This window comes from Henckelia pumila, chromosome 1 (genome assembly GCF_033568475.1).
Source record: "Henckelia pumila isolate YLH828 chromosome 1, ASM3356847v2, whole genome shotgun sequence".
Lineage (NCBI taxonomy): Eukaryota > Viridiplantae > Streptophyta > Magnoliopsida > Lamiales > Gesneriaceae > Henckelia > Henckelia pumila.
The window spans coordinates 7,313,704-7,328,555 of record NC_133120.1 but is presented as its reverse complement, the minus strand read 5'-3'; the positions used below and the strand labels follow the sequence as shown (position 1 = coordinate 7,328,555).

At 37.5% G+C, this 14,852-nt stretch overlaps 1 protein-coding gene across 1 annotated transcript; it reads left to right on the top strand.

Moving 5' to 3' along the window:
• Positions 1-6,779: 6,779 nt before the first annotated feature.
• LOC140894547 (transcriptional regulator SUPERMAN-like) lies at positions 6,780-7,790 on the top strand. Its single transcript, XM_073303086.1, has 2 exons — positions 6,780-6,791; positions 7,302-7,790. The coding sequence occupies exons 1-2, from the start codon at positions 6,780-6,782 to the stop codon at positions 7,788-7,790; spliced, it is 501 nt and encodes a 166-aa protein (XP_073159187.1).
• Positions 7,791-14,852: the final 7,062 nt, after the last annotated feature.

Below are 14,852 nucleotides of genomic sequence, written 5' to 3'. Positions count from 1 at the left end.
TGAGGTATGGTCACTTTGAGTTTATAGTCATGCCATTCTTTTTTACTAACGCTCCAGCAGTTTTTATGGGTTTGATAAACCGTATCTTTCAACATTATTTAGATGAGTTCGTCATTATCTTTATCGATGATATTCTTATCTACTCGAAGAACCGTACTGACCATGCAGAGCACTTGAGGACCGTACTGCAGATTTTGCGAGTTGAGCATTTGTTTGCCAAGCTGTTTAAGTGTAAATTCTGGTTAGATCGAGTTGTCTTTCTCGGTCATATTATTTCTGAGGATGGGATTTCTGTCAATCCCAGCAAAATCGAAGCGCTAATGAATTGACCTAGACCTACATCAGTACCTGAGATCCGAAGCTTCATGGGTTTAGCTGGTTATTATCGTCGTTTCATCGAGGGTTTCTCGTCTATTGCTAAGCCAATTACCCAGCTGACTCAGAAGAATGCGCCTTTTTTTTGGACTTCAGATTGTGAGGCTAGCTTTGTTGATCTAAAGAGGAGACTGACCAGTGCTCCGATTCTTTCTATTCCGAAGGGTACTGGAGGTTTCACTGTCTATTGTGATGCTTCTAACGGAGGCTTGGGTTTTGTTCTTATGCAGCATATGCATGTGATAGCGTATGCATTGAGACAGCTGAAACCGCACGAGACCCGTTATCCGGTTCACGATCTTGAACTAGCTGCGATCGTCTTTGCACTGAAGATCTGGCGTCACTATCTTTATGGTGAGTCTTTTGAGATCTTTTCTGACCATAAGAGCCTCAAGTACTTATTTTCGCAGGCAGAGCTGAATATGAGACAGAGAAGATGGTTAGATCTGTTGAAAGATTTTGACTGCGAAATAAAGTATTATCCCGGGAAGTCGAATGCAGTTGCAGATGCCTTGAGCCGAAAGCTTTGTTCTTTATCTCTTTCTACTATTGGTGTTTCTCAGTTGATCGATGATTGTTGCACTTCTGGTTTAGAGTTTGAAACAGATAGGGAGACTATCAGAGTGTTTGCTATTCAAGCCGAACCGGAGTTGTTTGTTGCAATCAGAGAAGCACAGAAGTCTGAGCCGAGCATTCAGGTTTCAGTAGAGAAAGTCAGATCTGGGCATCAGTATGAATTCCAGGTTAGAGATGAAGTCTTGTTTGTGAATAACCATCTTGTTGTGACAGATATTGCGGAGTTGAGACAGCGTATTCTCCGAGAGGCTCATTGCATTTGGTTCAGTATTCATCCTGGAGGTCTTAAGATGTACAACGATCTTAAGAGTCAGTTCTGGTGGTAGAGAATGAAGAGCGACGTAGCAAAGTTTGTATCTCGGTGTTTGAACTGCCAGCAAGTAAAAGCAGAGCGGAAGCGACCAGGAGGTCTTTTGCACAGCCTAACTGTTCCTGAATGGAAATGGGATCACATTTCTATTGATTTTGTCATGAAGCTACCACGATCTGTTCGAGGATGCGATGCTATTTGGGTAGTGATCGACCGATTGACGAAGTCTGCTTGTTTTATTCCGTACAGGATGACGTATCGTTATGATCAGATGTCTGAGTTGTATATTAACAATGTTGTGAGATTGCATGGTGTGCCGAAGTCGATCGTTTCAGACAGAGATCCTAGATTCACTTCGCACTTCTGGCATAGTCTTCAAGAGGCACTTGGTACTCGATTGCATCTGAGTACAGCTTATCATCCTCAGACAGATGGACAGTCAGAGCGGACTATCCAGACGTTAGAGGATATGCTGCGAGCAGTGGTGCTAGACTTTGGCACTAGTTGGCAGGATTCTTTGCCTCTTGTCGAGTTTTCTTACAACAACAGCTTCCAAGCGAGTATCGGCATGGCGCCTTTTGAGGATTTGTACGGCAAGAAGTGCCGATCTCCGCTGTTTTGGGATGATTTGTCCGAGTCACCAGATTTGGGGCCGGAAATGCTTCGAGATATGGCAGAGCAGGTTAAGATCATTCAGACCAGAATGAAGTCAGCTCAAGATAGACAGGCAAAGTATGCGAATGTCAGACGTAGACCTCTGAGTTTCGAGCAGGGAGACCATGTTTTTCTTAAGATTTCTCCGTTCAGAGGCACTGTCAGATTCGGTAAGAGAGGGAAGTTATCTCCAAGATTCATCGGTCCGTACGAAATTTTCGAGAATATAGGCGATCATGCCTACAGACTTGCACTTCCTCCGTCTTTATCTGGTATTCACGACGTTTTTCATGTCTCTATGATGCGAAAGTATCACCCAGATCCTTCTCATATCCTTTAGCCTGACGAAGCCGAGTTAGACAAGACTCTGAGCTACTTTGAGCGACCGATTCAGATCCTTGATCGGAAGGAGAAACAACTCAGAACCAAGTTGATTCCGTTAGTGAAAGTTCAGTGGAGCCATCACGAAGTCGAGGAAGCGACTTGGGAGACAGAGTTTGACATGAGACAGCGTTTTCTAGAGTTATTCGGATGACGTGAGTTCTTCTTACTGTCTTTAGTTCTTTATTCTATCTTATGAGTTGTGGTTCTCGTTGATTTCGAGGACGAAATCTCTTCTTAGTTGGGGAGAATTGTAACGCCCCGTTTTTATCTTAAATGAGTTTATTTGAGTTAATCAGAGATTACAGAGTTCTCGAGCCGGTTTGTTTTTTATCAGGGTCATTTTTGCAAATTTTGGAAATTTTAGGGACTAAAATGCAAATATTGATTTTTATATATTATCTACACTTAGAAATTGATTGGGAAATCGTCATCTTCCTCCCCAAACCGTGAAGCACCATTGAAGCTTGGGGAAACGCCTTTCAAGCTTTTCCAATTTCGGTTTTCGGTCGATCCGTCCGTTATAAATTATTTCTGAAGACAGATTATCGATCACGGCAACGAGAACTTCGTTATATCGTAAGTTCTCCTTCGATCCGATGCATTCTAGTTTTTGGATGTTGTTAGAATCATTCTAGATTCGAGTATGTTGTTCTCTACAGTGTTCTGATCGTTTATTATCTGTCGGTTTTGAAATATAGCGACGTTCGGAATTGTTATGATTTTTGGAAGCCATTTTCAAAAATGTGGTTTTGAGATTTGTTGGAATTGCCTTGATATGGGTGTATTGGCTTTGATATGAGTTGTTATCGCTATTCAACTGCTGTCTGCGTTGTCGGTTTGTTCAGTTATAGCCGTTATGCCGCCGGTTTGAGTTTTAGAGATTTGAACCGTTTTTGGGTTGTTGGACTTTTGCTTGAGTTGAACGTTGTTGTCGATCTCTTTTTGTCTCCGTACAAATTCGTTTGGAGTTTGTGAACCGTTGTTGTTGTTTAGATTGTATAGCTTTTGATACAATCTTTTGTTGTAGCTTAGCCAGAGTTGGAGCTACTGCATTGAAAAGTAAAAGCAGTCATCGTAGCGGGATAGCATACTCGGGACTGTTGGTTCTCGAGTTTCCCTTTTTAAATCACATATTGCATCGATACTTGTTTTAGCATGTGGAACTTGTATTTGGTTGATTGATTGAGTTTTGTTATGTAGCTTATGTTTATGTTTCTGTTATGCATTCATCTTGAGCCTACTTTGATTTCAGCGGGCAGAACCGCCCTTTTTGTTTAGACGTTTGGAAACTATGATTGAGTGGCCTAGGTTGTAGTATTTTGCCTAGTGCTAGCATACTCATTATGGTTGCTCAAAGTTTAGAGGAGTGGGATACGTGGCACCACCTCGATTGGGAGAGTCGGTGAGTCGTTACGTGATCTCATTCTCGAGATCCCAAAGCAGAGCAGTACTCCCTTGTTTATCAGAATTGATATCCTGGTTTTAAAGACATGCATATCATTAGCTTCGACTTGAATATGTTGTTTGATAGCATGTTGTATATTCATTACTTGTTATGTTGTTTTTACTGGGAATGTCATTCTCACCGGTTTATCCGGCTGTTGCTTTGTTTTGTATGTGTACTTGGCAACAGGTGGGGCAGGACCAAGTCAGCGAAGACATGGTTAGCAACAAGAGGGAGAGCTAGTAGTGAGACTCGGTTTAGAAGTCGTGTTAGCATGTATACCTAGTTGTATTTGAACATGTTTAGATATCGAACTTCGTTATGTTATTGTATTGTTTATGCGAGCTGTGTTGAAAGTTTGTCGTTACAAATCCAATACTTTTGAGCGGTTGTGTAACCCTAGAATTTCATGTATTAGTTGGAGAACTTGTGATTGTAATGCATGATAAAATGTTGTTGGTTTTGGTCTCAAGTTCTAGCATGATTTCTGCTGCTTTTGCTCTGTTTCTGTCACCGCTCGATCCGCAAGATCTTGCGGATCGAGCGAGGGCAAGCTGTTCTGTCCTCTGTTTAAAATTTTTGGTGGCTCGCTCGATCTGCAAGATATTGCGGATCGAGCGAGGGCTGAGTTTTTCGGGCAGTAACTTTGGCAAAGTTGCTCGCTCGATCCGCAAGATCATGCGGATCGAGCGAGGCACTGTTTCAAAAAAAAAAAAATCTTATTGCTTTTAACCTTTGGTTATTGTATGCCTTATTGTTGTTTAATCCCAAGACTAGCATGCCAAAGGTTTGCCGGGTTTTGACTATCATTTTTTCTTTTATTTTTGTTGCCGGTTTATCAACATAATTAATTGGTACGTATTTTAATTTTAAGTTATATAGATCGTTTTCAAGTTGTCTACATCCAATCAAACATTCATTTTTGTAAATATTGCAAATCTCATTCACAAAATTGCAAGAAAAACCATCTCTATCAAGCATAAAAACAGAAATAATGTTTTTAACCAAATCTGGCACAAATAAAACATCTTTAAAAAATAACTTAAAACCATTCTGCAAAACTAAATAAACATCTTCCACAGCTTTGGCTTCAACTCTAGAATTCCGAGCCTCAACTGGGTCTCACCCATCCTAAGCTTACGACTTCTTGTCATCATCTACAACTCTTTGCAAATGTGAGATCCACATCTGGTATCCTATACCCAAGAAGTAGTAGTAAGTGATACATTTAAATCAATATAAAATATATCCTTTGCAGTTCGTAACTGCTCGATATATTCTTTGCTGTTGCGCTTCCAGTAACCGGGTTTCTTGCAGTGATGGCAAACTTCTTTAGACTTGTCCAGCTTTGCATGTAACATTTGGCCTTGAGATCATGGTCCACCATTTCTCTAGTTCGGCCAACCTTTCCGAAGTTACATCAGCTGGGGCTGTTTTCGGAGGAGCCTTTTCTAGCACGTACAAAATTCTCTCCGAACTCAGGACAATCTTAACTTACGAAACCAATCCGTATAGTGAGAATAGAAACATGTGGATTACTCGAATTCATCATAATGAAATACTGAGATGAAAGCAGATAATTATCAGTGATTGCTTAATTAATTTACTAAGACATAAAATAAGACGAGATTAATTTTATGAATTACACTCCCATTATTTTAACGATTTCACCACCCTCTAGTGAAAACGAGAAACTGGTTTCCTTAGTGGGATCATGGAGTCCAATTGACAAATCATAGTCCCGAATAATATCAGCCAACCATAATTTTCAAAAGGTAGAGCCAAATTGCTTCCAAAGCAAACCCCATGTATTTTACCTCATGTCCAATAAGGGCCCAATAATGTGACGCCGTTTATTGTGACATGTCAAGATGACCCATCAATATTAAGTTGTGATGGACGGTCGCCATGTGGATCCCCAATAATATGAGCCAATCCGATGGGAGTTCCACCCAACTTACAACGTGTGTTGATCCAATGTACAGCTTTTCGACGAACGGACCCCCCCAATAATATGAGCCGGACCATGCCCGCGGGTAGCATCTCATACATTGATCGTTGATGGAAGGTAGGAACATTTAAACAATATTTAAATTTCCTTTTGTTAATCTTGATATCAATTTTAAATCATATTTAAAATGAGGGATTATCCGGTATCATAAGTCATATCGTTTCGACTTTTTCGGGAAAACCGGTTTTCAGCCACCGGTTCATGTACAAGATACTATCATTACTGCCTGGATAATTAGACATCCAACCCGTAATCGCAACGACCCGATTGCAAGAGCGGAGCTCTACCAACTGAGCTATATCCCCCCGAGCCAAGTGGAGCATGCATGAAGCTGTAGTCAGATGCTTCTTCTATTCTTATTTTTTTCTTATCCTTTTCCCTGGCGCAGCTGGGCCATCCTGGACTTGAACCAGCTGAGACCTCGCCCGTGAAGTAAATCATCGCACCTATGGTCCAACCAATTGGGAGAGAATCAATAGATTCCTTTTTGGGAGCGATACATTCGGGAATAAGGAACATCTACTATATCGCTTTCCCCATATTGCATAGCTTGGTTCTCCATTTAGTAAGTGGCCCGAACATAGGGAAACAACACTAGTTAAATTAATTCAATCTTTTAGCTTTATAATCTTCAATTTCAATCTTAGGTTTGTTAAATATTTTGGGATTTGTTACTTCAAGATGTACTTAATCTGTTGCATAATATATATATATTGAACTAAATTTTGGTCTACATCTTTAATTAATTTCTATCGGGTGCTAGATAATATTGTGTACGTCAAGGGACTTAAATATAGTGTTTGATGTGAGACCTATAGGGAAAATTATCCTATACGTTTGTCTCCAATTCTGAGTTTGGTAATCTATGTTGTTAATTTTAGTCTTAATCTGTTGTCTTCGTTTTTATTAATTTTATTTATTTTTCCGACATGACGCTGATATGATAAATGTAACGCCCATGTAGCTGCTGACGTCTGTATGCATTGTCACATTAATATTTCTGATAAGCTAAATAATTTTCAAAAATGGAAAGACATGTAATTAAGATTGAAATTTGATAACATATCTAGGCAAATAGACAGACATATATATAGCTGACCAAAAATGCAGTTTTCCCAAATGCGGTATTAGTTAACATATATACTCAATAAACTTTGCCTTTTTCTCGTCTATTTAATACAACAATATTAGAAAATCTCAGTCGATCTTTTTTCTCACTATGCTCTCACACAAAAATACATATTGTCCCATGTCCCATCTCTACATCACCATCAACATGTTCAATTCCTAGCTAGCTAGTCAAACTCTTCTTCGAAACTACACTCCCCCCCATGTCCCTAAGCACTTGATATTTCATAAAAAGAAAAACAAAACCCATGGAGAAATCCTGTTTCTGCAGCAGAATGAAGCACCGAAGCATCTCGACGAGTAGCAAAACGCGAGAAATAAACGGCCACAAATTCAAGAATCCATGGAGCTTTTGCAATGACTGCCTAGGAGAATATCAAGCTCAAGATTTAGGTGCTACGGCCAAGCTAGTTTCATAGACTCCAAGATTTTATTCTTGTAGCTTTTGCAAAAAGGAATTCAGATCAGCTCAAGCTCTAGGAGGCCACATGAATGTTCACAGAAGAGATAGAGCAAGGATGAGGCAGTCTCCACCAATGATATGCAATTATGGCCAAAATGGTTGCCAGTTTTGCTTGCAAAACCATAATCTTGAACCGAACCCTAGCATTAACCCAAACCCTATTTGTGGCTTTGGGTTTATGTCGTCCTCAACGCCGTATTTATCACCTCATTTCCAGTCCCACTTGGTTGCTCCAGCTGTTTCTGCTGCCATCCCAGTCCGGGATCTTCGGCCCAACGCGGAAGAAACGTTTGGAGTCGAGAAGTTTGATCCATTTGTGCACCAAAACGGATGGCTAGTTGTCAAGAACGCGGAATTCGTAAGGTTGGACTTGCAGATTGGTTTGATGAGTACTAGTCATTCCAAGGAGGATTTGGATTTGGAGCTAAGACTTGGATATGCTTAGATTCACTCTCCAAAGTTTTATCCAGTTTCCTCTCCCATTCCTCTTCTGTATTAATCTAAATTCTTCGATATATCGTCTATTATTACAAGCTTTTGGAAACAAAAAATTGAATTCCTAGCTATATATATATATATTTAGTGTTAGTGTTTCATGAATATATCCCTAGCTATATATATATATATATATATATTTAGTGTTAGTTTTTTTGTTTCTGTGAGTTCCTATAATTCGTAGTGATTATATCTTTATCCACTTACCACCTTACACATGCTTTGCATTTTGTGTTTTCTATAATTATAACACAATATTTTATCCAAACATCGTCTATATATGGGGTCATATATTTTGAATTTTTTGAAAAAAAATTATTTGAATAATTAAATGTCCAATAAGCTAGCAACATTCAAATTCTTTTTTAAAAAAATTTAAACGGTGAAATAATCGATTTTAAGTTATGTTTGATTATTAATTTGGTGGGATTTTCCCAAAATTTGATGGAATTTGCATGTTCCCAACAACATCCCGGTGAGAAATGGAATGATGACCTTTCCTTAAATGGAATTAGTAATTGCTTGACACATTCCATCATAAATAGAATGATTTTTTTGAAGCGAAAAAATTAAACCGATGTTTTATGTTTCCATCATAATATTTCAAGACTTGGCTCGACTCTCAAATGAGCATATGCATAATACGATTTCGAACCGAGGCGAAGCAAGGATTTTATATTAAGATGAGCGAAATATAATTTTTGCTCTTGTTATTTATACTTTTTTTTTAAAAAACTTTTGGTCATGTTAAAATGAGAAACTTTTTTTTATCCATTAACCTATCCATATTTTGGTTTTGGTCCCTTAATTTTTCAAAATTTTGTTTTGGTACACTAACTTTTAATTTTCAGTGATGTAGGTCTGACTGCACACGTGTCATCTAGACATTGGCACACGTCAGAATTTTTCAGGTGATGTGTGCCAATGTCTAGCTGACATGTATGCGCAGTTGGACCAAAATCACTGAAAATTAAAAGTTAATGTACCAAAATCAAATTTTGAAAAGTTAATAGACCAAAACAAAAACATGGACAAGTTAATGGAAAAAAAATTATTTCTCCAATTGAATTTTTATTTTCAGTCTTGTAACTTGCATTATTTTATTTTTTTCATTTTAGTCATGTAACTTGTATGTTGTATTTATTATCGATCCTTTAACTTGTATTGGCTTTCATTTTTGGTCCTTTTATTACCAACCAACACGATAGGCTCCAATTGAAAAAATATCAAAAATGAAATTAACATACAAGTTAAAGTACCAAAAATGAAAATTTACCGTAATATGATCAAAAATTGAAAAAAAAAAAGAAAAAAAGAAACATACTAGAGTTACATGACTTAAAATACAAATTAATCATTAACATGACCATATAAGTGAGAAAAGTACAAATAACAGTACCAAAAATATATTTTTTTCAAAATAATTTATTCCTAGATTAAGGATTGTTTTATACACACGAGGGACAATTCCATCCATTTGTTGATTATTATCGAAATCGTGACAAATATTAGTCATTTAAATTAGTTATTGTGTAAAGTTAGGTTAATTCAACATGTGTTTTGGGTCGATCATGACTATTAGATGTATGGTAAAAGTAATGCTCGAGTATGAACTCATGGTGAGATCATAGATGGAAGAAAAAAATGGTTTCAATTGATGTAACAATCCCAATTACATTAGCTATTTTTTTAACAATAAACTTGTAATATTATTAAAGAGTAGAAAAAAAACGTTCAGGATTACAAGTGTAGCACCTAAAATCCAATCTATTAAATCGCATGCATTAAATAAATATTAGGATTATTATTTTTAGGTTTAATTGATTTAAAATCTTTATTTTAATTATGTGCTATTAAAATATTTTATTATTTATTCAAATGATTTTTTTTACTGACTATTTAATTAATGTTTTTAATTATTTAAGTTTATTTGTCTAAATGCTTTTATTATGCGATTTAATTGTTTTAAATATTTTAAAGGTTTAAGCTTGCATATATAAATGATTTTAATTTTAATTGTTTAGTTTATTCTTTTAAATGATTTTAATTGTTTAGTTTATCATTTTAAATGATTTTAACTGTTTAGTTATTTGTTTAAATATTTTCAAATGTCCAACTTATTTATTTTAAATAATTTAAGTTCAGCGGTTAGTTATTTTAAATGTCTAGCTTATTTTTTTTTATTTTTTTTAAATCCTTTTTAATTGTCCAAATCATTTTAAAGATTTTTATTACCGCTTGTGTATTTATTTAATTTGCTTTTAAACGTTTGTCTAGTTTATTTAAAATTATTTTAATCGCTCTTCTTGGTATTTATATATTTACTCGACGCCGTGACATCAAAATATTTAAAGTGTTTAAATTCTTGAATTTTTAAGCTTGTGCATTTTAATTAATGCAATTAAATAAATAGGCCCAAAGTTTCTAGTTTGAATAGCGCTTTTAAAGGTGAGTAGCACTTTTCCCATTTCACACACACACTCACATTTTATATGCTTATATCTGTGCATACACACACCTACACACTCAAACTTAATACATAACCTTAACCCCTAAAATTTCACTCCCATCTCACGCCTCTCTCATTTCTCATCCCTCTCAACATCGGCTTCCTCATATTCTAGCATTTTCGATCGCCGCCGTCGATTGCCACCACCCTTGCCGACCGGAGCTCGCCTTTGGAAGATTTTCCTAGCTGCTGGTTTGAGTTTCCAGCCTTGTTTCTCGATTTTTTTTCGCTTGCTGTGAGACCCCGTTTCTAATCTTCTATTCTCAAATAATTATACAAAATCGAACACGAAGAGCCGCGTAAAATCGAATAACAATTTTTTTTAAACAAAAGGATTTCCTCGCGCCCGCGCGAGCTTTCTCCTCGCGTGCGCAGGCAAAAGGTCCAGAGGCTCACGGAAGTGCTCGCGCCCGCGCGAGGGGAATGCTCGTGCGCTCGCGGGCAAGACTTCCAGAGCCCCTCCAAGCTAGCCACGCACGCGCGAGGTCCAGCCTCGCCCGCGCGCAGGCCAAACGGACAGAAACCCGGAAACACTGAAGAAAACAACCAAGAGCATTTCCGATCAATTCTAAACTCAAGAACACATATATATATCAACATTTAGAACATACAATATTCTAAGTTCTGCCCAAAAAAATACAATAACAAGTTCGACAATGGGGTTCGTTTGACTAATCAAAATAATACAAGTTCAAGGACATAACCCTACGACGCACTGTGTCTCACTTCTATCACTCCCAACTCGATCTAGTCATGCAGATTGTGACTCGATCCTGCCCCACCTGCCGTCAAGTACACATACAAACAAAACGACAGCCGGATAATCCGGTGAGAATATAATTCCCAGTAAAAGAGACAAATAAAGAAATTTCAAATAATATAACAATTCATGCTATATAAAAAACGAGCCAATTAATTCAAAAAGGCATATCAGCTATCAACTCGAAATGCATTAAAATGCAATGCATGACTTCAAAACTCGGGATTATCTAATCGGATAATCGAATATCAATCAGTACTCGGTTGGGATCCCAGGGTCAAGTTTTCACGAACAACTCACCGACACACCCATTCGGGGTGGATGTCGCTCAACTCAGACCCCTAGACTTCAGAGCAACTATAAGAAGCATTGTAGCAATTGGAAAAACTCAAAATCCAAGGCCACTTCAATATAGCTCCCTAAATCGTCTAAATTCAAAACGAATCGAATCTTCGGCTCAAGATGTATGCAAATGAAACTAAACTCATTCCATTTGAAATCAAATAATTTGAAAAGCATACGAGTATGTGATTTCTTTCGGGCACTCGAATTAATTCAAATTCGAGTTAATCGTCCCGTTCATTCAATCGTCGTCTTTTTACCTTTTCAAGTTCGTCGAGAATTCAAGTCTGAAAATAACAACAAACTCAATCAATAATCAATCGAATCAAAACAAATCAAAGCAAAGAAACTCAATCAATATACCGTCTTCAATTCTCAAATCGGTTCAAACTCCCAAGTTCGTTCCAAACCCGAATCGTCAACTAAATCTGAAAATGTTGAACATACGGATTCGATATCAATTCAAAAACTCAACAATCCGGAAATCAAACCGAAACAAACGACCGATAATCCAAAACTCGATTTCGATGGCATAACGACTATAAACGGTCAAACCATAATTTACCAACATCAACAAACAACTCAAACCATCTCACATCATATTCCAATCCATCAAAAACAACCAAATCTAACCACAATATTAAAACCCATTTTCGAAATTAAGCCCCAAAAATCATATAAAATCCAAACTTTGTCCTTTTTCTGAACCGACTTCCAATACACGATCTATGCTAGCTCAAGAACATCATACTCGAAGATGATCAAATTCTGATAACCCAACAAAAATCAATGTTCGTGGATCGTAGAAAAACTTACGTCAGAATGAAGCCCTCGTTGTGGTGATCATGAATATGTCTTCAATTCAAAATTCTAACGGACGGATCGTGCGAATCGGACGGAAGAAAAGCTTGGAGAATCGTTGGCCATGGTTTCTCAGCTTTAGGCGTGAGGGAGAGGGGAAGGAGAAAGAGAGAGGAGTGGAGAGTGATGGTGAGAGGTAGATATTATATATAACAAATAATATAATAATCTCCCTTGACTAGTCAACCGGTTTAATTGCAATTCGGTCCCTGAATCTCCAAATTAAATCAATTCAATCCCGGCTCAAATAATCTCCAACAATTCCAAATTAAATAATAATCAATTCTGCTAATCTCGAAATAATTAATTTCAGGACCTTACAATTCTCCCCCTCTAAAAATCGATTTCGTCCTCGAAAGCAAAGCAGTTTCATCTCAGAAAACAAGATACAGTTCGAAGACTGCTAGAATGATTCTTCTCTCAAAATATATCTGAAATCTCCGTTTTGATCAAACTCTGCTTCTTGCACCATTTCTTCAAATCCGTATCGGCTCAACTACACAAACTCATCTGAATCGGTTCCGCTAAGGAGCTGTTACTAAGTTCGGTCAACTCTGAATCGGTCGTCTCAAACAAAACTGGCGACTCATCAATTTTTGTCTCGACATCTAAGAAAATCAGTGAACTTGGAAACAAAAGACAATAATCACGTCGAGAATACCTGATGAATACGGAAGATCAAGGTAGTGGAAAACAAAGAGAACCGAAGGAGTAAAAGTCGGTAGGCGAGGTCGCCTATCTCCTCTAGAATCTCAAAAGAACTCGAGAGTTCATCGAGACAGTTCTCTCTCTTATCAAAACTGCCACAACCTCTAAAAGGAGTAATCTTCTGAATTACTCGGCCTCACTAAACATCAGCACTGAGATCTGTGTCGGAATTCGAATACTTCGTTCATCCTTCCTCTCAAGTTGTCTTTATCCTAGATAGGAATTCTCCATCCGTCTATCGAACCTCGAATCAAAACTGATCCCAAGTCAGGGAACTCAGAAAATCACCCCATTTCAATTGGGATTCTCATTTCTTCTCGTACAACTAATTTACAACAGATGATATCAAAATACTCTTCTGATAACCGTTGTACAGAAACCTCGCCAAGAAGGAAAATCCATTCATCTAGTGCAAAAATCAAGCACTAAAGCTCCTCATATCCTCTTAACGTTTATATCGCTAATTCTTGGCTGTCCGTCGTTCTGAGAATAATAAACTGAACTCATTTATATCCGATAACAAAAGTCTCTCAAAGACTGAGTTCAAGAGGAGACTTAACTCAAAATCTTATTCGGAAAGGACAGACTTTGACAAGTCAACTATCTGAAAATTCTCCTGACAACAATCTCATTCATATTGTCGTGTCTGAAATCTATTCTGTACGGACACAGAAGCAGACTATAGTTATACTTCGATTATAATCATATAGCATCTCCAAATCAGACAGTTCTGTACCTTCGTGACCACATGCCGAATGCTCCCAATTCTATTCTGCACGGATAAAACCACGACAGAGCAAAACAATCTGAAATTCTTTCTGACCAACTTCTCAACATCGGGTCGAGTCAGGACTTCATTCCGTACGGAATACAAAAGCAGATTTCTGCAATCGGTCTAATAAAGTTCAGCTGGCTTCCAGACTGATCGATAGCTTTAGAAAGGTATTCGTCAAAAAGAAATTTTCTTTTCATTCTGACAATGAACTGTACCACAGATAGCCGGTTCCTTCTCTCAATCAGCTATCAACTATGGACAGACTTAGCAATTACGAAATCATACTTCGGACATCATTCTTATCTATCCCTACAAAGGTCGGTTTCTCAATCCTCTGAATATCTTTCGGTCGTCTGAAAGAATACTGAAGAACCGCAAAGTGCCAATCTCAAGATACTCGGTCTCTATCAAAATCTCCTGCACAACACACAAATACTCACAACTGATATATAGTCACTGTTCTGAAATTCAATCTATGCCCAGTTCTGACTCTTCTTCACTAAATTCTCCAATTCGAATATGTTTTCTGCGCTATTTCCATCTTCTAAATCAATTCTGGTTCAGTTCGGATAAAAGAATTCTGATAAACTTCATATCTGTTCCAGACTCCAAATCAGAAGTGCAACACTCATCGGTCGACGAAGTCAAGGATAGTAGATAAAATAAGAACAGACTCATCGGCTCAAAGAGAATAACGACAATAGATAAAAATAATAATAGATAATTCTGCTCAAACCTCAATCATTGCATCGTGTCACTTTGGATCATACTGGAATTCACCATCAGAATCTTCATCATATCCAATATGTACCTCAATCTCAAAATCAGTTCGTTTGCGAAACTCATACACTGACTTCTCAGTTCAACAAAAAGACTTCAAAAATTTCACTGGAGATAAAGATGTCCGATCTAACAGAAATAAGATCACTGTCAATTCAATATCACGAAAAGGATGTTGATCCTCGAACTGCTCCATCTGCTACCATGACTGAGCTATCACAGATTTCTTCTGAATAAGAATACCTCCAGAATCTAGATAAGAAAATTCAATGCACTG